Source organism: Cetorhinus maximus, chromosome 23, assembly GCF_964194155.1.
Source record: "Cetorhinus maximus chromosome 23, sCetMax3.hap1.1, whole genome shotgun sequence".
Lineage (NCBI taxonomy): Eukaryota > Metazoa > Chordata > Chondrichthyes > Lamniformes > Cetorhinidae > Cetorhinus > Cetorhinus maximus.
Genome location: NC_135901.1, coordinates 22,142,438 through 22,167,426, shown reverse-complemented (window position 1 = coordinate 22,167,426; position 24,989 = coordinate 22,142,438). Strand labels below are relative to the sequence as shown.

The following is a 24,989-nucleotide window of genomic DNA, read 5'->3' as shown; positions in this document are numbered from 1 at the left end:
GCTGATTGCACTCTCAGCTCCTTCTGATGAGTCCTCCCGTAAGTATCCAGTAATCTCATGGTCTCAGTATGAAGCCACTTGTGTAACAGAAAGAAACGTTAAACGACACATCGTTGCCTACTTTCTGATCTTGTTTGAATGCGCTGACTTATTAGTGACGTAACTGAGTAGGCGGACCTTCAGGGTCTCTGTTCCCAACCGGGTCCTAGGCTCTGGCGAATCATTTGAATCCAGGTGATGTTTGCAGCCCAGAGGAATCAATGGGCCTGTGAGAAGATGCAACCTGAAGGGCTTGGTTATAATCTTTGCCTGCCCAATGAGGGACTGGGTAAGCTAGAGGATCTTCTCCAGGACCTGGTCTTGGTTAAAACAACAATTTGTAGATCCAAGATGTAAGGGGCATATGGTGGGGGATGGGGGCGGGTTCACACTAGCTACCTGCCTCTTTCGCAGCCGCGTCTGTGTCCAGGTAACCTTGCACAGGGAGCATGTGGTGTCCATATTCCATAACTGGTGGGGACATCAGGGTACAGTATGTTTCATAGACACGAAGAACAACATCCTGGTTTAGATAGAAAGGTTCTCTGAACTCTTGTTGGGACTTTGTTGCTGATTTTCTCTTCTTTTACTTTTATTGAACCACATCTTTGGGGAAACAAGAGAAGAAAGAATGTTCCATCGGAACTAGAATTGCCTATTCTGAATTTCTATCCTGGGCTGATAGTGACAATGACACTGTCAACTCCTTTTCCAGGGATTAGAAGGAGATAATTTGGAGATATTTCTGCAGATCTGACAAAGTCACTCGATTCATCAGGACCTGAATATCATTGGCAGTTGAATGTGGAAGGAGAATTTTTGGTATGTTCTGCCTGGGACTGGAAAAACACCAACACACACACACCCAAGTTAGGGTGTTCCAGTGCCCTGACTGTCGAAAGAGCTTTAACCAGTTACACGTCCTGAAACTACATTGCACCATTCACAGTGGGGAGAAACCACACACGTGTTCTGTGTGAACGAGACTGCAACTTATCATCTAACCTGGAGTGACACAAGGACATCAACACCACGGAGAAACCATGGAAATGTGGAGACTGTGGGAAGGGATCCACATCACCATCTGCGTTGGAAATTCATCGACGCAGTCACACCGGGGAAAGGCCGTTCATCTGTTCTGAGTGTGGGAAAGGATTCACTCGACTAACCCACCTCACTGCACACCAACTTGTTCACTCTGACAAGAGAACTTTTAAATGTTCTAGCTGTGAGAAGAGCTTTAAAAGAAAACAAAACCTGCTGACTCACCAGTGAATTCACACTGGGGAGAGGCCATTCACCTGTGCTGAGTGTGGGAAGCAATTCACTCAGTTATCCAGCCTTCAGTTACATCAGCGAGTTCATACTGGGGAGAAACCATTCACCAGCCCTGCGTGTGGGATGGCATTCACTCAGTTATGCAAACTGTTGGATCATCAGCGAGTTCACACTGGGAAGAGGACGTTCACCTGCTCTGTGTGTGGGAAGGGGTTCACTCAGTTATCCACCTTACTGAGACACCAGCGTATTCACACTGGGGTGAGACCATTCACCTGCACTGAGTGTGGGAAGCGATTCACTCAGCTTCTCTAACTCACTTCACACCAACGTGTTCACTCTGACACGAGACCTTTTAAATGTTCCGACTGTGATAAGAGCTTGAAAAGCAAAATGGATCTGCTGACTCACCAGCGCAGTCACACTGGAGAGAGGCCGTTCACCTGCTGTGTGTGTGGGAAGGGATTAATTCAGCATTCCCTCAGGCTGAAACACCAGTGCATTCACACCAGGGAAAGATCGTTCACCTGCTGCGTATGTGGGAAGGGATTCTTTTGTCCATCCACCCTGCAGACACACCAGCGAGTTCACATGTTGCAGGGGTTGGATTCTGCTGTTATTGCTGCTGTTAATCACATCCAGGACTGAATCATTTCATTCTGAAAGTTGGAGTTTGTTTCTGTTGGTGTTAATAATCCCTGTAACTGAGCTGGAGTTTAATATTCTGGATATAGGTTAAATAAATCAGCTTTGTGACAAACACAGTGTTCGAGTCCTTGATTTCTCTAAGATAAGAGGAGACTGATTGATGTCCTGTTACTGACTGTTCTATTTTTGGGCCTTTCCTCCTTTGTTAATGGAGACTTGCATTTATGTAGTGCCTTTCACAACTTCAGGATGTCCCAAAGTACTTTACAGCCAATGAAGTTCTTTTGAAGTCACTGTTGTAATGTACGAAATGCAGTCACCAAATTGTGCACAGCAAGATCCCACAAATAGAAATGTGATTGTGACCAGATAATCTGTTCAATGGTATTTGTTGAGGATAAAAATGAAGCAGTACACCAGGGAGAACTCCCCTGCTCTTTGGAAGAACATCCTGGGAACTTTTACACCCAATTGAGAGGGCAGATGGGGCCATAGACTGACAGTGCAGTGCTCCCTCAGTACTGCGTCAAAATATCAACCTGGATTTTATACTCATGCTTCTGGATGTGGATTTGAACTCACAGCCTCCCGACTGAGAGCTAAGAATGCAAACACTGAACACAAATAACACTTCATCATTACTCTAAATTATTTCAGTTCTCGTACCTTCAGTTATTCTCATGGACAAGTGTAAGATTTTAGTCCAGGAGTCACAGATTACCCAAAAAGGGGGTCAAAGTCGTAGGTTATTTTAAAGCATTTTATTAAGAAGCAACAGTTTAGATACGATACATCAGTTAAAAAGGCAGAAAGGACAGACAACCAATAACAGGTAAAAACGGTTTACTGATCCCTGATTGGACAAATAGATGGGGAGAAGCAAGGAGGGGATGCTGATCTCCGTGGCTGGAGGTGGCAATTTCCTCGGAATGGTTTACTGGTCCTGGATCAGGGGGATGCTGATCTCTATGGCTGGAGGTGGCAGTCTCCTCGGAATGGTTTACTGGTCCCGGATCAGGGGGATGCTGATCTCCATGGCTGGAGGTGACAGTTTCCTCGGAATGGTTTACTGGTCTTGGATCAGGGGGATCCTGATCTCCGTGGCTGGAGGTGGCAGTCTCTTCCTTTCTCGGTTTCTTTAAGCCAAAGTGTTCAGCTGAAGCCAGCATAGATCACTGAGAAGTTCTTTCTTCTCTAAACTGATTTTCCTCTTGAAAGGCTGTTTGTATACATTATTTCTGGGCGTCTTTTGTCAATCGCTTATTCAATTATGAAGGGATAGATTTTCAAGTTAATCCCTCCTATTTCCATTGGAAATCCTTGAAATCATTTAGTGGCTCATCACTTTCTAGGGCATCCTGGTAACCTTTACTCAGACAATTGGTTTACACATGGGTCATGAGATCCCCCCCCCACCCCTCCCCATCACCCTTCACTGACCCGATCAAGTTTGTCTTGTTTCAGGGTCTGTGCTGGAGACATGTCCTTGGCAGAGATAACAGGCCTTCACTGACCTGTGTTTGTCAACCCAGGAAGCTTTCTTCATAAGTGAGAGAGAGCTATTCCTACAATCAATAAATTTCTTTAAAAATTACATGGTTATTGGACAATGATTTCTTTCACATCTCCCCACCTTGAGAAGGAAATATCCTTATTGACTTTTCACAAACCGATTTCTGGCTAACCCAGTTATTTCTAAGCTAAGAGCTTGTTTTCATAATTTCATGATTACATACCATCAATAACAAACTAAAGCTACTAGAATTATCAGAATCAGCAACACAAACCCTTGAGCTGCACCAAGAATAATTGTGACTTTTAGAAAGCCTACAGAGATATATTCATAATTCCCATCATACCCTTCTACAATCCCCAGGATATCTCTCACCCCTGACGTGCCCAACATGTCCATCGTTCCCTGTAATGTTAATGTCATTGTATACTCCTGGCTTCACTTGTGAACTTCCCCATTCACATTTAACTAAGACTTTTACTTCTGAAGCCAATGACCTCGACCACTGTGATCCTGCTCCTAACACTCCTTGTAAGATTTAGGTCTGGGAGTCACTGATTACCTGAAAAAGGGGGTCGAGCTCAGAAGTGATTTGAAAGTAGTTTATTGAGAAGCAACAGTTTAAATATGATCAATGAGCTCAACAGACAGGAAAACAGATGACCTGTGACAGGTCAGAATGGTTGACCAGTCCCGGAGGACAAACGGACGGATGATGCAGTTTGAGTGCTGGTCTCTGTAGCTGGTGGCTGCAATCTCCTCTGAATGGTTTACTGGTGTGAGCTCGTGTGTGGGTGCTGGGCTGAAGCCATTACGAATCACTTTGAAATCTTTTTCCTCTCGAGAGCCTGTTTTAACCTTCAGACAGACAGTTGGTTTACATATGGGTCATGAGATTCAATCGCATCAGGGTTAGAAATGTCCTGTTTCAGGAAATGTGCTTGAGACGTCCTTGGCAGAGATAACAGGCCTGTCCTGTGTTTGTCAGCCAGTAAGCTGCTATGGAAGCTTCCTTCATAAGGGAGAGTGAGCAATTTCTATAATATTCCATAAATTTTTGAAGATTTCATAAGTTTATTCGATGGCGATTTCTTAGTCCATTACTTGGATTGGACTTATCTCTATTCCCACACCGAGGGGATTTCTGTACCAGGCGGGAGGGGTAACATTCGGGGACTCTCGATTCTCCAAATCCCATTCCCCTTCTTTCTTTCTGGTGGATAATGGAGGTGTCACTGTTTGTAATGTGCAAGTCAGTAAGAATTGTCAGCAGGGATTAATCAGCACTTTCTAACTGGAGATGTTAATCAGTGGAACCTTTCAGACACTGAATTGTAGACTTCGTACCAAAGATCAATTTAGGATTGAAGAAAAAGTTCATAATCTTGTTGTAAACTAATTTCTGATGAATGTCACTGAGTTGTGGGGAAAGATCAGACAGCAGTTCTTAAAGGGACACTGCCGCCCCAAGAACACAATCAGCTATAGATTCAGCATATTAAACTCCAGCCCAGTTACAAGGATTATTAACATCAGCAGAGACAAACCCCAGCTATCACAATGGACATGGTTCAATCCTGGATATGATTAACAGCAGCAATAACATTAGAATCCAATCCATGCAGTCACTTGTGAAGTCGCTGATGCCTCACCAGGTGAGAGGAACAAGTGAATTCCTTCCCACAATGGGAGCAGGTGAATGGCCTCTCTCCTGTGTGAACTCGCAGGTGCACACTGAGATTACTTGAATGCTTGAAACTCTTTCCACAGGAAGTGCAGCTAAATGGTTTCTCCTCAGTGTGAACTCGCTGGTGTGACACCAGGTTGGATGAATTAATAAATCCCTTCCCACACACGGAGCAGGTGAATGGCCTCTCCCCAGTGTGAACTCGCTGGTGTAATGCTAGGTTGGCTGACTCAGTGAATCCCTTCCCACACACGGAGCAGATGAATGGCCTCTCCCCGGTGTGAACTCGCTGGTGTGAGATGAGGATGGTTGAAAGGCTGAAAGTCTTTCCACAATAAGAGCAAATGAATGGCTTTTCCTCACTGTGAACATGCTGGTGCCTCAGAAGGTTGGAAGAATTAATAAATTTCTTCCCACACACGGAGCAGGTGAATGGCCTCTCCCCGGTATGAACTCGCTGGTGTAATGCTAGGCTGTATGATTGAGTGAATCCCTTCCCACACTCAGAGCAGGTGAATGGTCTCTCCCCAGTGTGAGTGCGTCGATGAGTTTCCAGCTTGGATGGGGTAGTGAATGCCTGCCCACAGTCCCCACATTTCCATGGTTTCGCCATGGTGTTCGATGATCAGATGAAGCCTTTTTCACAGACAGAACAGTTCCTCCCCACTGTAAATGATGCAATTTTTTTCCGGCTGTGTAACCGGTTAAAGCTCTTTCCACAGTCAGTGCACTGGAACACTCTCACTCTGGTGTGTGCGTGTCTCGGTGTTTTTCCAGTCACACTGATGTTTGAAACCTTTTCCCACGGACAAACATTTCTCCTTACACATTCAAGGGCTGATGATATTCAGGTCCTGATGAATCAAGTGACTGTCAGATCTTGATGTGATGTTCGATTCAAGTTACGTGTCTACAAATTCTCCCCTTGTAACATCCTGTAAAAGGGGTTTACACAAGTCATCTCTGTCAGTACAGGATAGAAATGCAGAACAGACAATTCTAGTTTCAATAGAACATTTTTTCCCTCTTTTATTCCTCATAGCTTCAGATCCCCATCCCACACACTCTCCCTGGGCTGAAATCCAGACAAAGTGTTGGATAATTCTTTCTGTATCTTTTTAACAAGTTTGTACAACTGGAGAGAACAATATGTTTGATAATTCACTTCATTCATTACTCATGTTAAAATATTAATCTGAAACACCCTAACCAACCATACAGAATAAAACATGAACCTTGTGTCCAGAACTTACTGTGTGGAGATTTAATGAGCAATCGTGAAGGTGGTTTCTCCAACTCTGGTCGCCGTGTCTTCAGTTCCTTCAGCCCCAAGCTCTGGAATTCCCTCCCTACATCTCTCCGTCTCTACCTCACTTTCCTCCTTTCAGACACTTTTTAAAACCTCCCACTTTGACCAAGCTTTTGGTCACCTGCCCTCATATCTCCTCATGTGTCTCGGTGTCACACTTTGTTTTATAATTTTCCTGTGAAATGCACTGGGATGGTTTCTGATGCTAAAGGCTCTATATAAATAGAAGTTGTTGTTGTTATTGACTGTAACTCTGACCCCCTGATTTACAACAACCGATTGATTTCACAACAAACTCTCTCTCTGATTTTTTGCCTCCGTTAATTCAGGCCTGTCGCCGGGAGAAGCCGCAGCTGTTTCACCCCCCGCTCGATACAAACGCGGGACCAGAAGCTTCTTATTCAGGTTTGGGGCCGACAGGCCTCACTCCAACTACAGCATCAACACTGCGCATGCTTCAACTCACAAAGCCCATGATTGATGGTAGATCTGGACCAATAGGAAGAGGGGGAGGGTCCGGAGGCAAGAGCGGCTGCGACAGGCCCTCCAACCAATCGGTGTGAATGAAGGGCGGGGGTTAACTCGGATCTCTCTTACTGGCAGAAACTCTGCATCATTTTGAAAGCTGATTTGTCACAAATCCCAGCCGGAAACTGGACTTTTTCTTTGCGGTGACAGGCCCGGGTGCAGCGGGCTCACTGGCCGCCATCTTGCGAGTGGGAATCAGGGAGGCGGGCCTCCGCCGCGGTGACAGGCCCCGTTACCTGGGCAACCGGCCGCCGCCATCTTGTGCTGAGGGTTTTCCATCCGGGTCTTTAGTGAAGGAATGGACAATGAGCTGGAGTCAGTTTGAAAACTGTTCAGAGGAAGGTCTGAAATCAGATTTACATCCAGATACCTGTAAGGACAATAAAGTTTACATCAATTATGTGTTTAAAATGAAATCAGAATGCTGGAAATACTCAGTTCTGAAGAAGAATCATATTGGATTGGAAATGTTAAATCTGTTTCTCTCTCTTCACAGAAGCTGCCAAACCTGCTGAGGATTTCCAGAACTTTCTGTTTTTATTTCAGATTTCCAGCATACACCGTATTTTACTAAAATTATGTTTTTCTAAAAATTTGTTACATGACCAGTTAAGAGTAAAATAATTTCTACCATTTAAATGTACAAATAATTTATTATTTATATTTATTTGTTTAACTGAGACTCGGCTGTTCAGGAACAAAGTCAGAAATCACTTCACAGAAAATATAGTGGAAATCTGGAATTCTGTTGAGATTCGGTCAATTTTTTAAAAATTGGTTAATGGGATGTGGGCTTCACTGGCTGGGCCAGCATTTATTGCCCATCCCTAGTTGCCCTCGAGAAGGTGGTGCTGAGCTGCCTTCTTGAACCGCTGCAGTCCATGTGGTGTAGGTACACCCACAGTGCTGTTAGGGAGGGAATTCCAGGATTTTGACCCAGTGACAGTGAAGGAACGGTGATATATTTCCAGGTCAGGATGGTGAGTGGCTTGGAGGGGAATTTCCAGATGACGGTGTTCCCGTGTGTCTGCTCTCCTTGTCCATCCAGGTGACACTGGTCGTGGGTTTTGAAGATACAGCCTAAGGAGCCTTGGCGAGTTCCTGCAGTGCATCTTGTAGATGATGGACAGGCTCTGGGGAGTCAGGAAGTGACTTACTCACCGCAGGACTCCGAGCCTCTGATCTGCTCTTGTAGCCACAGTATTTATATGGATAGTTGAGTTCAGTTTCTGTCAATGGTATCCCACAGGATGTTGATAGTGGGGGATTCAGCAATGGTAATGCCATTGAATGTCAAGGCTTGATGGTTCGATTTTCTCCTGTTAGAGATGGTCATTGCCTGGCACTTCTGTGAGGCAAATGTTATTTGCCACATGTCAGCCCAAGCCTGGATATTGTCCAGGTCTTGCTGCATTTGGACATGGACTGCTTTAGTATCGGAGGAGTTGCAAATGGTGCTGAACATTGTGCAATCATCAGCGAACATCCCCACTTCTGCCCTTATGATGGAAGGAAGGTAATTGATGAAGCACCTAAAGATGGTTGGGTCGAGGACACTACCCTGAGGAACTCCTGCAGTAATGTCCTGGAGCTGAGATGACTGATCTCCAACAACTACAACCATCTTCCTTTGTGCTAGCTATTGAAAATTTAAAAACTGAGATTGCTGGACATTTATGAGGCAAGGATATTAACGGTTATGGAATCAACGCAGTTTGATGGTTTTAACATACAGATAAGGCATCTGCTTACTGGAGCTCAATGTCTGAGGTTGGACTGATTCTGTTGTTATTTTGAAGGTGGTGTAGGCTTCCTGTCTGTTCTGTAGATTATCTCCACACCTGTTGGTAATTTGCTTGAGGTGAGATGCAGAGAGGAAAATGGAGAAGAGGGTTGGTGCAATGACACAACCTTGTCTGATCCAAGTCTTCACTGAGATAGGGTCTGTGGTGGTTCCGTTGATGAGGATCACGGCTTTCCTGTCATTGTGGAGTAGAAGGGTGGTGGCAAATTTCTGAGGGCAGCTGAATTTGGGGGGAATACTGCATAAAACTTCATGTTTGACAGTGTAAAAGACTTTTGTGAAGTTCAAGAAGGTCAAGTACAGTGGTTGGAGCTGTTCCTTGGATTTTTCTGCGGTTTGCCGCACCGTGAAAATTATGTCTGTGGTGCCTCTCGATAGGGAAAACCTGCACTGTGACTCTGGAAGGAGCTCTTTGGCAATTGGGAGGAGGTGATTGAGGAGAAACCTTGCAATGATATTCCCTGTGGCAGACAGCAGGGAGACTCCTTTGTAATTATCACATTTGGGCTTGTCTCTCTTCTTGAATACAGCCACAGTGTCCCAGAGAACCCCCGGCATGCATCCCAATGAGGAATATGAGGTTGTGTAGCCAGGCCAGGAGTGTAACTCTGCCGTGTTTTGGAATTTCAGCAGGGATTTCATCTGCTGCAGATCTTGTTGTTTTTCAGCTGTCAAATGGCTTTTTCACTTTCACTCTGGACTGTGGTAGCACCGAGACTGAGCCGGACGGGTTATTGAGGAATATAATTGACATTCAAGTCAAAGACAGAGTCTTGGTTGAGGAGTTCTCCAAAATGTTCTCTCCAGTGAGTACTGACCTCCTCCCTCTCCCTGAAGAAGTTCCTTCCATACTTGGCTCTCAGTGGGGTTGGTCCCTGAGTGTTTGGGTCATGGATGGTCTTGGCAGCGCTGATAAAACCACGCATGTCGTTGGTGTCTGTGAGTTGTTGGCTCTCCTGTGCACTTTCTACCCACCATTTTTTATCTGTTTTGTGGGTTTTAACACCTCCTGTCGACCACGAAATCCAGGAAAATGTGGATTGTTTTCCATATCTTGACAGCCTCTTTTTGACGAAAGCAGACATAACTGATTAAATACATCGTCACCTCTAATATTCCAGCTCAGCCTTCGGCCGAATGAGGAGATGAGTATTTGAGGATGAAGATCTCAATTCGAGACAGAGATCATGGTTTACTGGGCAGCAGTGACCCCCACACTCCTAAAGGCTTCAGAGGCTTGGACAACCTAGAGCACGCACCTCAAAGCATTGGAGAATTCCCACCAGTGGTGCCTTCACAAGATCCTCCAAATCTGGTGACGAGAAAGTTGGTGTCCTCTCCCAAGCCAACATGCCCAGCATTGAGGCGCTAACCACTCAAAACCAGCTCTGCTGTGCAGGACATGTTGTTCGTGTGCCTGACAGCAGATTCCAGGAGCAACTGTTCTACTTGGAACTGAGTCACATCAGGAGACTCCCAGGAGAACAAAGGAAACATTTAGGTATGTCCTCAAAGCATCATTGGAGAGACCAAACATCCCAGCAGTCCCATAGGAGTCCCTGGATTGTGACCGACCAAACTGTAGAAAGTTTATTTGTGAAGGCACCAAACACATTGAAAGACTTCACTGAGAGTATGCAGGGGCAAGGTTGGGGCATCAGAGAGCACACGACCCACCAACACCTTATCCATCCAACCCTTCAATCACCACATGCCCGCATGTGACAGAGTCTGCTGAATACGCCTGGACTTATCAGCCATCTCCAAATCCATTGAGAGAGAATGGAAGCAAGTCATCCTCAATCCTGAGGGATTGCTTAAGAAATGGAGTCAGGATGAATCAGAGGAGTGGGGCTTCCTTAGTGACAGGCCCAGGTCACCCAGGCAACTGGCCACCATGTTGGGAGAGGCATTTTCAGCCAGCAGAGTGCATGGGTGACCATCTTGATGAGGGAACACAGAGTGGGCAGAGCTTCAGGGTTCCAGTGACCAGGAAAGAAATGATTGACTGATTCACTTTACTCTGCACACAGGAGCTGGAGAACTGAACCCAGTCAGAGTAGAGCGAGGGAGAAAACTGGGAGTGGAAGAAAGAAATGGTGGAGATGGTGAGATGGGTTTGGATTTCAGCCCAGGGAGGGGACTTACAACTTTGGGGGGAAAATGTTCCATAGAAACTAGAATTGTCTTTTGAATTTCTGTCTTATTCTTACAGTGATGATGATTTTTGTAAACTCTATTTCCAAGCATTAGAACTGGAGTATTTACAGACAGGAAACTCAGACCCTTCAAGATTTAACAGAGTCACTCAATTCATCAGGACCTGAATTCCATCAGACTTTGAATGTGGAAGGAGAAATGTTTGTCTGCTCTGTCTGTGGGATGATTTCAAACATTAGTGTGACTGGAAAAGCGCTGGCGTGAGTACTCCAGGGAACTGACTGTGCAAAGAGCTTTAATCAGTTTCACAGCTTGAAAAAGCATTGCACCATTCACAGCAGGGAGAAACCGTACACGTGCTCTGTATGTGAACAAGGCTTCAACCTATCATTCAACCTGGAGAGACACAAGGACACCCGCACCATGGAGAAACCGTGGAAATGTGGCAACTGTGGGAAGGGCTTCAGATTCCCATCTGTGTTGGAAATTCATCGACGCAGTCACACCGGGGAGAGGCCGTTCACCTGCTGTGTATGTGGGAAGGGATTCACTCAGTTATCCAGCTTACATACCCACCAGCGAATTCACACTGGGGAGAGACCATTTAAATGCCCAGATTGTGGGATGTGCTTTAAAAGCTCTGGGGAACTGATGTCCCATCAACGTGTTCACACTGACGAGAGACCATTCATATGCACTCACTGCGGAACTAGATTCAAGCGATCATCTCAACTCACTGCGCACCAGCAAGTTCACACTGGGGAGAGACTGTTCATTTGCTCGGAATGTGGGAAGGGATTCACTCAGTTATCACACCTGCTGACACAACAGGGAGTTCACTCTGATGTGAGAACTTTTAACTGTTCTGACTGTGAAAAGAGCTTTCAAAGCAGCAGTGATCTGCTGAGACACCGACGCACTCACACTGGAGAGAGGTCATTCACCTGCTGCGAGTGTGGGAAGGGATTCCCAGATTCCTCCAATCTGATTAAACACCAACAAATTCATAGTGGCGAGAGACCATTCATCTGCTCTGAGTGTGGAAAGGGATTCACTCAGTCATACCACCTGCTGTCACACCAGCACACTCACACTGGGGAGAGGCCATTCATCTGCTCCGAGTGTGGGAAGGGATTCGCTCGGTCATTCACACTGTTGATACATCAACGCACTCACACTGGGGAGAAGCCATACACCTGCTCAAAGTGTGGGAAGGGATTCAGTGTGTCAACCACCCTGCTGGCACACAAGCGAGTTCACACTGGGGAGAGGCCGTTCACCTGCCCCGACTGTGGGAAGAGATTCATTTGGTCATCTCATTTGCACAGACACCAACGCACTCACAGTTGGGAGAGGCCATTCACCTGCTCTGTGTGTGGGAAGGGATTCACTCGGTCATCCCACCTGCGGAGACACCAGCGAGTTCACAAGTGACTGCAAGGATTGGATTCTGCTGTTTCTGCTGCTGTTAATCACATCCAGGATTGAACATGTGGGTTAATCCTGAGGTGTGTAAGAAATGTGTCCCAGCCGCTCTCTTCTATGGTTCAGAGCTCCTAGACACAGAACAGAAGGCTCCTTTACAACTGTGTTTAGAGGCAGGAAGAACAATGGTGAATGCTGGAAACGTGCTGTCAAATCAGAGGCTGGTGTAAAAGTGTGATTTGTTCCTGACTGAAAGTGAAACGGCAGGTTTAAGTTTTCACTCTGAAAATGATTGTGATAATTGTCATGAAGCTATTTATCTATTTTTTTTAAAATAGAGGTTTAGTCAGTGTGTATGTGCCTCAACTGGATTCAAGCCAGCGAGTCTGGGTGCTTTGATGGATATTAGTTTTGAGATGTAACCAGAGAAGTAGAGGTACATTTGCATTTTGTTGAATAGAGCATTCAAGAAGGGGAGTGAAATCTTGCACCTATCCAGTAGACATCAAGCAATATGTTTAAAATTGGCACTATGAAAGGGGTTTTATTGTTAGAAAAGATGGAGTTCAAAAAGGCTGGTGATACAATGAGAATTTACATTCAATGAGACGTGCTGGGTATAACAGAAGGCAGTTTTATGTGTGCAGGGCAGAGGCATGTATCATAAAAACCAGCTGTAAGCCTACAACTGTCTGCAAAGGAATCAAAGTGAAAGGAACCTCATTTTGAATTTGTAAAGTGAAAATGCTTTGCCTGGTGTCTGCTTCAAGTCTAAGGGTTGTTGTTGCCTTAGTGGAGATTAGTTTGGGAATTTGTTTTAAGTTATAATAGTAGTAATTTGTAGCCATGTGTACATGTTTAACTTGTGTAAATTAATAAATGTCTCATGTAGCTTGATATAAAAACCTCCCTAGAACTGGTGGTCTTATTCCTGAATTTAGAGTTACAAGTCAAATCATACCACTTAAAGAACTGTCATAACCTATATTTTAAAGTCTCCCTCTAGAATTTTAAATAGCTGTTGTGTTATAACATAATTATGGTACGAGAATTGAAAATGTTTGTGTGACATTCCTGAGTCTACCAATGAAAGGCAATAACAACAACAGGTTGCATTTATATAGAACCTTTAACATGGTAAAACATGGCAAAGTGCTTCACAGATGATTAAAAACCTGGTCAAAGAGGTAGATTCTAAGAAGTGTTTTAGAGTAGGCGACAGAGAACTGTTAAGGGAGGGAATTCCAGAGCTCGAAACCTTGGAAGCTGAAAGCACAGCCACCAATGGTGGAGTGATGGAGGTGGGGTAGTGAGGAAGGAGTCAGAATTGGAGAAGCATAAGGTGCTCGGAGGGTCGTAGGGCTGGAGGAGGTTCCAGAGACTGTCTGTCATGGAGAGAGTGGCTGCCTCCATGAAGCTTCAAGCACGGCTCTGAAATGGGCCCATGCAGGTCATGACCACGGCCGTGCAGGAGATGTCTGCTGCCTTATACAGGAAGACAGACACCGTATCTGTGACCTTACAACATGTCACTGATCTCCACCAAGCTGGTCTCTGCAGCAGAGTGGGAGGAGTGATGTGACTCTGGTCAAGTAGAGGGATGATGGACAAAGGAGACATGTTAAGTGGGAACTCCACTCAAAGCATTCCCATTCTCAATCATTACCCCACCCAACACCTGCCACCCCCCCCCCCCCCCCCCCCCCCCCACCCTGCCCCCACCACCACCACACTTCTGGGCAGTAACCTACATGCTGCCCCCATCTCCCGACACGCTGCCCCTGTCTTTCCCCAGCTGAATCTGCCCCTGCACAGATACAGGTGGATCAGTCTTTGCCCGGACCCTGAAGGGCTCTGAAACCCTGAGGGTGGAGTCCACAAGCCTCTCGGCAGTGAGAGCAGGGATGTGAGCAGCCTGTCTCTCCCTCTGCTGAAACCACACAGGATGCACCATGTAGTAGCAATAGAAAGGGTCTGGGATATAAATTGTAATTCACCAAGGGTGCATAGGGGCATTTGATAAAATATTAATTTCCTTTCTAAGTAATGGCACAGAAAATGTATTGATTGGAATCACTTCCAGCTCTTGTCCATTCTGACATCCCGAGGGTCAGCTCACCCTCTCACTGGGTTCATGCTGAATGTCAATCCAGGCTGGGAGCCATTGGGTGGATGTGCAATGGGTGGATGAGTGGGTGAAGGAATGTTCAGTGAACAGGGAGGGGGTGGGGGGGTTGGTGCTGCTGGTGGGAAGTGTTCATCCTGAAGGAGTCCCACCTGAAACAGTGACCATTCATTTATCACTTTGAAATGATTGAGCTGCTGTGTATTCTGTTCTTTTAGTTTTCCAGGATTTATATATATGTTTTCTTCTTATTAAAACATTCTTGTTGTAACACTGAAATTCAGAGGATTTCATATCTGTTAAAGTCAATCCCCATTGAGTACGCAGGAGGACTCAACTGGTCCTAACATTTCATGCTATCAATAAACAAAGATCTTACAAGATGTTTATATGAGGAATTGCTTTTCTGTGAGACCAGGAACTATGTCCCAAAGTTCAGATTTGGGCCTTGAGCCTGGGCTATCAGGCCCACATACATGGAGCACCATTACCCAATGTCCTTCATCCCTGATTTTAATCACTCCACCATTGGTAGCTGTGCCTTCAGCTGCCTGGACCCTAAGCTCTGGAATTTCCTTCCTAAACCTCTCCACCTTTCTACTTCACTTTCCTCCTTTAAGACACTCCTTATAACTGACCTTTTTGACTAAACTTTTGGTTATCTGGCCTAATATGTCGTTCTGCTCGTGTGAAACTCCATGGGATATTTTATCATGTTAAAAGCTCGATATAAATATAAGATGTTGCAGTTGTTGTAGCTCAGTCAGACCCAATCACTTGCTGAGTGAGTGAATCTGTATAAATGTAACTCAGACACAGCTTGTGTCATAGTTCAGTGAGATCCCTTACTGAGTAAGTCTATCAATGTAACTCATAGACACAGCTTGTTAGAACAGACCTGGGGAGAAGGAAACTCTGAACTAATCACTGGACTCCCTGATCTCCACAATTGGGAAAAGGTGATTCTTTCCAAATATTTGAAAATACATTTATCAAAGGTGATTTCTTGTTGTGAGCTGCATTATTTGGTAAAATTAGAGTGAAGGAGTTGGATTGATCCACAGCCTGAGTCACCAGCTTAAGGACAGGAAGAGAGAGAATCTGGAGAGGAGAAAAGAATAAGTAGGAGACTGGACGCTGAATCTGGAAAAATGAGCAGAGAGGGAGAGGAGTGTGTGGGACAGAGATTTATAGATTTGGGGGAATGAGAGGCAAAAATGTTCCATAAAAACTAGAATTGCCTGTTCTGAATTTCTATTCTGTATTTAGAGCTGATGACTTATGTAAACTCCTTTTACAGGATATTAGAAGTGGATGATTTACAGACAGGAAACTCAAAACAAAAATTTCAACAAGATCTTATAGAATCACTTAATTCATGTATGGTTGGCTTCTGATTGTGGAAGGAGAAATGTTTGTTCTGTCTGTGGGAAAATTACAATCACCAGGGAAGTGGTACTTAGCAAATTGATGGAGCTGCGGGCTGACAAATCCCTGGGTCCTGATGGACTTCATCCTAGGGCCTTAAAAGAAGTGGCTTGTGAGATAGTTTATGCCTTTGTTTTAATTTTCCAAAGTTCCCTAGGTTCCAGGAAGCTTCCATTCAATTGTAAAATAACAAATGTAACTCCTTTAGTCAAAAAGGGAGACAGAAAGCAGAAAACTGCATATCAGTTAGTTTAACATCTGTCATAGGGAAAATGTTAGCAGGTATGATCAAAGGTGTGAGAAAAATTCAAGGTTATCAGGCAGAGTCAACATGGTTTTGAGCAAGGAAATCATGTTTAACGAATTTTTTGGAGCTTTTTGAAGCAGTCGCATGTGCAGTCGATAGAGGGGAACCAGTGGATCTACTTAGATTTCCAGAAGGCATTTGATAAGGTGTCACATCAAAGGTTCTTGCATAAAATAAAAACCCATGGTGTCTGGGGTAACATATTGGCATGGATAGAAGATTGGCTAGTTAATAGGAAAGATGGCAGGATGTAACAGGTGGTGTGCCACAGGGATCAGTGCTGTGGCCTCAACTTTTTACACTTTTTGTAAGTGACTTGGATGAAGGGACCAAAGTATGGTTGCTAAATTTGCTGATGACACAAAGATAGATAAGAAAGTAAGTTGTGAAGAGGACATGAGGCTACAAACAGACATATAGGTTAAGTGAGTGGGCAAAGATCTGGCAAATGGAGTATAATGTGGGAAAATATGAAATTGTCCATTTTGACAGGAAGAATAAAAAAAGATTATTATCGAAATGGTGAGAGATTGCAGCGCTCTGAGATTTCGATGGATCTGGGTGTCCTAGTGCATGAATCACAAAATGCTAGAATGCTGATATAACAAATAATGAGGAAAACTTTTTTTTTGTGAGGAGAATTGAATATAAAAGGGAGGTTATGCTTCAGTTGTACAGGACACTGGTGAGACCACATCTGGAGTAATGTGTACGGTATTGGTCACCTTATTTAAGGAAAGATGTAAATGTATTGGAAGCAGTTCAGAGAAGGTTTACGAGACTAATACCAGGAATGGGCTGGTTGCCTTATAAGGAAAGGTTGGACAGGCTAGGCATGTATCCACTGGAGTTTAATTGTAAGAGGTGACTTGATTGAAACATATAAGATCCTGAGGGGTCTTGAAAGGGTGGATTTGCAGAGGATGTTTCCTCTTGTGGGAGAATCTAGAACTAGGGGTCACTGTTTCAAACTAAGGGGCTGCCCATTTAGGACAGAGACGAGGAGAATTTTTTTCTCTGAGGGTTGTGAGTCTTTGGAACTTTCTTCCTCAAAAAGCAATGGAAGCAGAGTCTTTGAATATTTTTAAGGCAGAGCTAGATATATTCATGATTAACAAGGGGGGGGGAAGTTTATCAGGGGTAGGCAGGAATATGGGGTAGAGGTTACAATCAAATCAGCCATGATCTTATTGAATGGCGGAGCAGGCTCGAGGGGCAGAGTGACCTGCTCCTTTCCTAATTTGTACGTAATACATTATAAAGGAACAACTGATCTCAAAGACAATCTCTTGTATGTGTGGAGGGTTTGTGCTGAATCAGTTTTAAAGGGGTTAAATGATATATGTTTTCTATATTGGACAATCATGTTAAAATCTGAAACTCAGATGGGGATATGGTGGGAAGATCTGGATCAGTGTATTACTCTAGGAAGCCTTAAAACCAGAGTGACAGTATTTCAGAACTGATTCCTGTGATAGCAGCAATCCCATTGCTATCTGTTGGTAAGACCAATGGAAATATTTAAAGTGGAGACCATAGGCATGTTGGATGATGGTGTACACAAGAAATTTGTGAACTATCTGAGGATAACTGTGAGGGGAAATGAAGGGATCTGAAAGGCAGCAGACACTTCATGTTGTTCCAGGAGAAGTGGGGCCTGGTTGTGTAGGTGTCAGGTTTTACACAGCACATGGTCAGCCTGTGGTTTCACCCTGGATGAAGAATCTCTGAATGGTACCATTCAAATCACTCAATGGGATTCTCAGGAGCCACATCATCTGCTCAGAAAGCAGGTGGTTTGTGGTACAGCAAATGAGAAACAGCACACACTCTCAGACACCCACACGCAGAGACCGAAAAACACACACACCCTCAATGATGAACACACAACCACACATTTGTACTCAGAGAACCACACGGACACAGGAATACTTCCTGTCCCATCAATTGGACAACACCAGCCAACTTGACTAATCCTGAGGATAAAGTATCAATATCTATAAGGCCATTATATTAGAGAAATTCAAGTCAACGTTATCCTCCGGTGACTGATCAATTTTGTTCATACAATCCCACTGTTTTCTCTGAATCTTAAATCAATATTGAACAACATCTGGGGCATAGGAAACAACAAACAATAATGTTGAGTGGTTTATTGTGACCCTGGGTGATCATCCCCGGTGGGAGATAGAGTAAAATACATAACGACATCCCTGGATAATCACAGCATCTACTTTTATCCCAGTATTACAGATTAATCTAATTCCCCTTATATTGATGGTCCACTTGATGAAGAGAATTCTAAGACAGGTTATAAGGAGAAAGAATAGATTGAAATGTTTGCACTGACCAAGAGAAAGGCTTTGAAGCTACAAAAGGAAGAATTTTCCTGAGACTCGAGGTGGGGAATGTAGACAGAGGGAGGCCAGGTGAGGAAGACCCGAGTAATTCTAATAACTTTATTCAACATTTCTCCATAGTAAAGACACCTACACACATTAAAACTAATGATCTACAATAGAAACAGGTTTGAGGAGGTCATATTGAGGGTAAGATTAGAACCTGTGAATAGACATGAAGAGATTAATAATCTGAAAGGACAGACAGTGCATGTTCTCAGTACCGAGCTATAGTGTTAGGAGATGGACTGAATACAAAGATATTGTCTTTCAGAAGATGGGATATTCATGTACAAATCATGAGAAAAGCAATGACAATATCACACAGAATCACTGAAGAGGATTACCTCAGTTACAAGATGATTTAATGGGTTAATGTGTTCCATTTTGATAAACAAATAACCAGAATGTGTTGACATGTTATCATCAAGTTAGTGAAATGTTCCTAAAGTCAAAAAGGATCAATACACAAAAGTTCGATGTTCTTGAACTTCAAGCAGACTGATCAGATTAAAATAATGTGCTCACAACTCTTTCTGATGAGTCCTCCCATGAGTGTCCAGTAATCTCATAGTCTCTGTGTGTAATGGGTTATGTGCTAGAAATAAAAACATTAAACTAATGTCTCATTGTTTCCTTGTTTCCGAGTTTATTTACAGGGATACAGATAATTCTGTAAAAACACAAAGTATATTTAGCTTTTAGGGAGCAACATTCTAACAATTTGAAATGAATTTCAGGATCTCTGATCAATACTATATCCATTATCAAGAAATGTGTTTCCAGACAGGAAATGACACTTCGTCATTGACATTTTTACAGTTGTCATGATGATCAAATCCTTTTACACAAAGACATACACAAGAGACAAACACTCTCCATGCAGTGTGAACTCACTGATGAGTCAGAAGTTTAAACAACTGAGTGACTCCCTTCCAACACATGGAGCAGGTGAGCAGTCTCAGCCAAGTGATTTCACTCTCATGTTCATATCACTTGCATAATCTTTTCCAGTGTGAACATGTTGGTGATTCGTCAGGTCAGTTGATTCCATGAATCCTTTCCCACACACAGAGCAAGTGAGTGACTGTCCAACAGCAGGCTGTATGACTGAGTGAATCGCTACCTACACAGGGAGCAGGTGATCGGCCTCTCTCCAGTGAAAACTTGCTGGTATCTGAGAAGGATGCATGTCTGATCAATTCTCTTCCCACACTCTGAGCATGAGACAGCCTCTCCCCATTGTGATCACACTGGTGTAACAGTGAGGTAAGATGATTGCCTGAACCTAGACCCACAATGAGAGCCCCTGACCTCACGACAATGAACGCTTTGATGCGATAGCAGATCCTGGGAACTTTTATAGCATTTCCCACAATCTGGACATTTAAAAGGTCACTCGCTAGTGTGAACTCGCTGGTGTCTCAGCAGGTTGGATGAGTGAGAAAATCCCTTCCCACATTTGGAGCAGATGAACGGTCTCTCTCCAGTGTGAACCCGCTGGTGCGTCAGCAGGTGGGATGAACAAGTGAATCCCTTCCCACACCTGGAGCAGGTGAATGGCCTCTCCCCAGTGTGGGTGCGTTGGTGTGTAAGCAGCTGGGATGAGGTAATGAATCCCTTTCCACACTCAGAGCAGGTGAATGGCCTCTCCCCAGTATGAGTGCGCTGGTGCGTCAGCAGGTGGGTTGATTGAGTGAACTTCTTACCACACTCGGAGCAGGCGAACGGCCTCTCCCCAGTGTGAACTCGCTGGTGTGTCAGCAGGCGGGATGAGGTAATGAATCCCATCCCACACTCGGGACAGGTGAACGGCTTCTCCTCAGTGTGACTGTGCTGATGTACAGTGAGGTCAGATGATCGTCTGAACCCAGTCCCACAGTGAGAGCACTTGAACGGTCTCTCGTCAGTGTGAACACGTTGATGGGACATCAGTTTCTGCGAACTTTTATAGCACTTCCCACAGTCTGGGCATTTAAAAGGTCTCTCATCAGTGTGAACTTGCTGGTGCCTCAGCAGGTTGGATGAGTGAGCAAACCCCTTCCCACACTTGGAGCAGGTAAATGGTCTCTCCCCGGTGTGAACCCGCTGGTGCGTCAGCAGGTGGGATGAACAAGTGAACCCCTTCTCACACTTGGAGCAGCTGAACGGTCTCTCCCCAGTGTGAGTGCGCTGGTGCGTCAGCAATTGGGATGAGGTAGGGAATCCCTTACCACACTCAGAGCAGGCGAACGGCCTCTCCCCAGTGTGAACTCGCTGGTGTGTCAGCAGGCGGGATGAGGTAGTGAATCCCCTCCCACACTTGGGGCAGGTGAACGGCTTCTCCTCAGTGTGACTGTGCTGATGTACAGTGAGGTCAGATGATCGTCTGAACCCAGTCCCACAGTGAGAGCACTTGAACGGTCTCTCGTCAGTGTGAACACGTTGATGGGACATCAGTTTCTGCGAACTTTTATAGCACTTCTCACAGTCTGGGCATTTAAAAGGTCTCTCATCAGTGTGAACTTGCTGGTGCCTCAGCAGGTTGGATGAGTGAGCAAACCCCTTCCCACACTTGGAGCAGGTAAATGGTCTCTCCCCGGTGTGAACCCGCTGGTGCGTCAGCAGGTGGGATGAACAAGTGAACCCCTTCTCACACTTGGAGCAGCTGAACGGTCTCTCCCCAGTGTGAGTGCGCTGCTGTGTCAGCAGTTGGGATGAGGTAGGGAATCCCTTTCCACACTCAGAGCAGGTGAACGGCCTTCCCCCAGTGTGAACTCGCTGGTGTCCCAAAAGCGTGCATAGCTGATTGAATCTCTTCCCACAGTCGGAGCATGTGAACAGCCTCTCCCCAGTGTGAATTCGCTGATGCGTCAGCAGGTAGGATGACCGAGTGAATCCCTTCCCACACTTGGAGCAGGTGAACGGCCTCTCCCCAGTGTGAACTCGCTCATGTACAGTGAGGTCAGATGATCGGCTGAATCCAATGCCACAGTGAGAGCACCTGAATGGTCTCTCGCCAGTATGAACACGTTGATGGGACACCAGTTCCCTGGAACTTATACAGCACTTCCCGCAATCTGGACATTTAAAAGGTCTCTTGCCAGTGTGAACTCGCTGGTGCCTCAGCAGGTTTGATGAGTGAGAAAAGTCCTTTCCACACTTGGAGCAGGTGAACGGCCTCTTCCCAGTGTGAACTCGTTGATGTGTCAGCAGGTGGGATGAACAAGTAAATCCCTTCCCACATTTGGAGCAGATGAACGGCCTCTCCCCAGTGTGAATTCGCTGGTGTGTCAGCAGGTTGGATGACTGAGTGAATCCCTTCCCACACTCAGAGCAGGTGAATGGCCTCTCTCCAGTGTGAACTCGCTGGTGTGTCAGCAGATGGGATGACTGAGTGAATCCCTTTCCACACTCGGAGCAGGTGAATGGCCTCTCCCCAGTGTGAATGCACTGGTGTGTTAGAAGGTAAGATGAGGTAGTAAATCCCTTCCCACACTCTGAACAGGTGAAAGGCCTTTCCCCAGTGTGAATGCGCTGATGTACCCTGAGGTCAGATGATCGTCTGAACCCAGTCCCACAGTGAGAGCACTTGAACGGTGTCACATCAGTGTGAACACGTTGGTGAGACATCAGTTCCCCAGAGCTTTTGTAGTGCTTCCCGCAGTCTGGGCATTGAAAAGGTCTCTCATCAGTATGAACTCGCTGGTGTCTCAGCAGGTTGGATGAATGAGCAAATCCTTTCCCACACTTGGAGCAGGTGAACGGCTTTTCTCCGGTGTGAATGCGCTGGTGTGTCAGAAGGTGGGATGAGGTAGTGAATCTCTTCCCACAGTCGAAGCAGGTGAATGGCCTCTCCACGTTGTGACGACCCTGATGAATTTCTACCTTGAATGGATAATTGTATCCCTTCCCACAGTCCCCAAATCTCCATGGTTTCTCCCCATTCTGACTGCATTTATGTTCTGACAGGCTGGATGAATGGCTGAAGTCTTGTCCACACACAGAGCACATGCACGGTTTCTCCCCACTGTGAACAGTGCTTTTTCCTTCCATGTTCAAAATCTGATGATATTCAGGTTATGATAAGTTTTGCGATTGAGGCAGATCTTGATATGATGTGTTTGTATTTCTCGACTGCAAATCCTTCGACTTCAAATATCCTGTGAAATTGATTTAAAACAGAAAAACTGGAGTGAGAGAGAACCCCAAAAAAGCAGGTTGTGATATTGAGCTGAATTATCCTGGTAATTTGTGGGGCTGGCACTAGGGAAAAGTGACCATGAAAGTATCAAATTGTCATAAAAACACAATCGGTTCACTAATGTCCTTCAGGGAAGAGAATCAGTCTGTGTCTACACAAGGCTCCGGCATCTATAGAAGGAAAGGGAGAGGCAGTGGGTGATGGAGAGGAATTTTATATATTTACAACTCGACAAGAACTTCGACAGAATCTCACAAACCCTCAACCTCCAGCACCTCGAAGGACCAGGATAGCAGGTGTATGAAATCACCTCCAAATTCCTCTGCAAGTCACACACCAATGTCTTAGGCTGAGATGATTGGCCTCCAACAACCACAACACCTTCTTTAGTATTGGGCATGACTCCAGCCAGATTCCCCCCTCCCAATTCCCATTGACTTCAATTTTATTCGGGCTCCTTGATGCCACACTGGGCCAAGGTAAGTCACTTTCAAATCATTTCTGGAATTTAGCTCTTTTGTTGAGGTCATTAGCAAGTAAGGGGCCAGAATGAGAGGAATGCAGAGTACTTAACATCATGGAATGGCACAGCACGGAAGGAGGCCATTCTGCCCATCATGGCCACACTGGATCGTTGAAAGAGTTGTGCACCTTAACACCACAATCCTGCCCTTTCCCAACAGTCCTGCAATTTTTTTCCAATTTCAGTATTTATCCCATTCGAAAGGTATTACTGAATTTGCTTCCACCACCCTTTCAGGCAGTGCATTCTGGAGCATAACAAATCACTGCATTATGTCCCTCATGTCACCTCTGGTTCTGCTGCCAATTACCTTCAATCTGTGTTATCTGCTCACTGACCCGTCTCACACTGGAAAGAGCTTCTCCTTATTTAGAGGGTATAGGGCTTGAGGAGGTCACAGAGATAGGGAGGGGTGACTCCATGGAGGGAATTGAACAAAAGGATGAGAATTTTAAAGGCTGAAGTCACCAGACATCTCCCCCAGTACAGAATGTGGATCACTAATTGTATGAAAGATGTTTCTTTAACTGATAAATGTGCAGAAATCTGAATGATTGTCTCTCTAAATATCACAAATGATTGCATGATCAGTGAGGAATTAATCTATATCTTTAACAACAACATGGAATGAGGGAAATGAATGACCTTTAAACACCTGGTCAACTTGGCACAGAAGCATCTGAAACAAAGACCAGGAACTCCAGGAAGATGGTGGCGTACTGATAATGTCACTGAACTTGTAATGCTAAAGCTATTGCTCTGGGGAGATCGGTTCAAATTTCATCAGCACAGCTGGTGCAATTTAATTCTTTTAATAAAATCTGGAATATAAGGCTGGTGTCAGTAACAGTGACCAGATCATTGCAAAAACAATCTGGTTCACTAATGTCCTTTAGAGAAGGAAACCTGTCATCCTTACCTGTTGTGGCCCACATGTGATCCTAGGTCCACAGAAACGTGGTTGACTCTTAACTGCTTCTTAAATGGCCGAGCAAGTCTCTCAATTCAAGGCAATTAGGATGGGCAACAAACGCTGGCCTTGCCATGGTGCCCACATCCCATGAAATAAAAATACTGATAAATGTTAAATAATGTTGTTGATAAAAGAGATACTCATTCAATTTTTCAGAGATGACTGATTTCCCAGGGGTTCACTCTGACTCCCCTGACTGACTGACTCAGGGTCCAGTCCTCAATCCCCCCGATTGGTGACTGAACTCGCTGCTCCCTTTGCTCCTCCGGCCTCTGAGCTCCTCTTGCTGTTGTTTCCCAGGACAGTCAATGCCCGCTCTCCAACATGACCCTGTCTGATGGAGTTCAGGGGCTCAGAGGAAGAAAAGAAAATGAGGCGGTGAATCTGAGTTGGGAAAAACAAGGAGAGAAACAGGATTCAATGGAGAAACTGAGCGGGGGGCGAGCGCAGCCTCAGGAACAGCGGCTCTCAGAGGCCGAATGAGAGCGGCCGGGCCCGGCGGCCGTGCGGTGATCTCCCCGGGCTGGGGGTCAGGGGTCGGGGCTGCCCATTAAAGCGATGCTGCAGCGCCTCCCCCATCCTCGCCGCCGCTTCCCGGTTTCTTCTCCCGTTTTCACCGAGTCCGACTCGCAACAAAGGAACCGCCCAGAATGCCCCGCG

The 24,989-nt window shown here is 45.2% G+C and overlaps 3 protein-coding genes and 1 long non-coding RNA gene across 5 annotated transcripts in view; 2 read left to right on the top strand and 2 right to left on the bottom strand.

The window, feature by feature from the left end:
• Positions 1 to 235: 235 nt before the first annotated feature.
• Positions 236 to 3,373, top strand: LOC144697368 (uncharacterized). Its single transcript, XR_013580344.1, has 2 exons — positions 236 to 2,877; positions 3,076 to 3,373. It is a non-coding gene; the product is annotated as an uncharacterized LOC144697368 (long non-coding RNA).
• A 594-nt stretch (positions 3,374 to 3,967) lies between these two features.
• Positions 3,968 to 6,923, bottom strand: LOC144697201 (uncharacterized). 2 transcript variants are annotated; one of them, XM_078569085.1, is made up of 2 exons: positions 6,419 to 6,923; positions 3,968 to 6,100 (listed from the first exon to the last, which is right to left on the bottom strand). In XM_078569085.1, exon 2 carries the CDS (start codon positions 5,776 to 5,778, stop codon positions 5,104 to 5,106), a length of 675 nt encoding a protein of 224 aa, XP_078425211.1. In that variant the 5' UTR covers positions 5,779 to 6,100; positions 6,419 to 6,923; the 3' UTR covers positions 3,968 to 5,103. The 2 variants fall into 2 exon arrangements, with proteins under 2 accessions (XP_078425211.1, XP_078425212.1); XM_078569086.1 differs by having other exon boundaries at positions 6,575 to 6,760.
• Positions 6,924 to 7,291: 368 nt separating this feature from the next.
• The window catches only part of LOC144696918 (uncharacterized), a 52,154-nt gene continuing 34,456 nt past the window's right edge, over positions 7,292 to 24,989 (top strand). Inside the window, 2 exon segments of the mRNA XM_078568636.1 lie at positions 7,292 to 7,374; positions 11,054 to 12,240. Of these exon segments, the coding sequence (XP_078424762.1) occupies positions 11,390 to 12,240 (851 nt within the window). The 5' untranslated portion in view covers positions 7,292 to 7,374; positions 11,054 to 11,389.
• Positions 18,981 to 24,773, bottom strand: LOC144696905 (uncharacterized). The gene is made up of 2 exons (XM_078568621.1): positions 24,276 to 24,773; positions 18,981 to 22,792 (listed from the first exon to the last, which is right to left on the bottom strand). The coding sequence occupies exon 2, from the start codon at positions 22,683 to 22,685 to the stop codon at positions 20,046 to 20,048; it is 2,640 nt and encodes an 879-aa protein (XP_078424747.1). The 5' UTR covers positions 22,686 to 22,792; positions 24,276 to 24,773; the 3' UTR covers positions 18,981 to 20,045.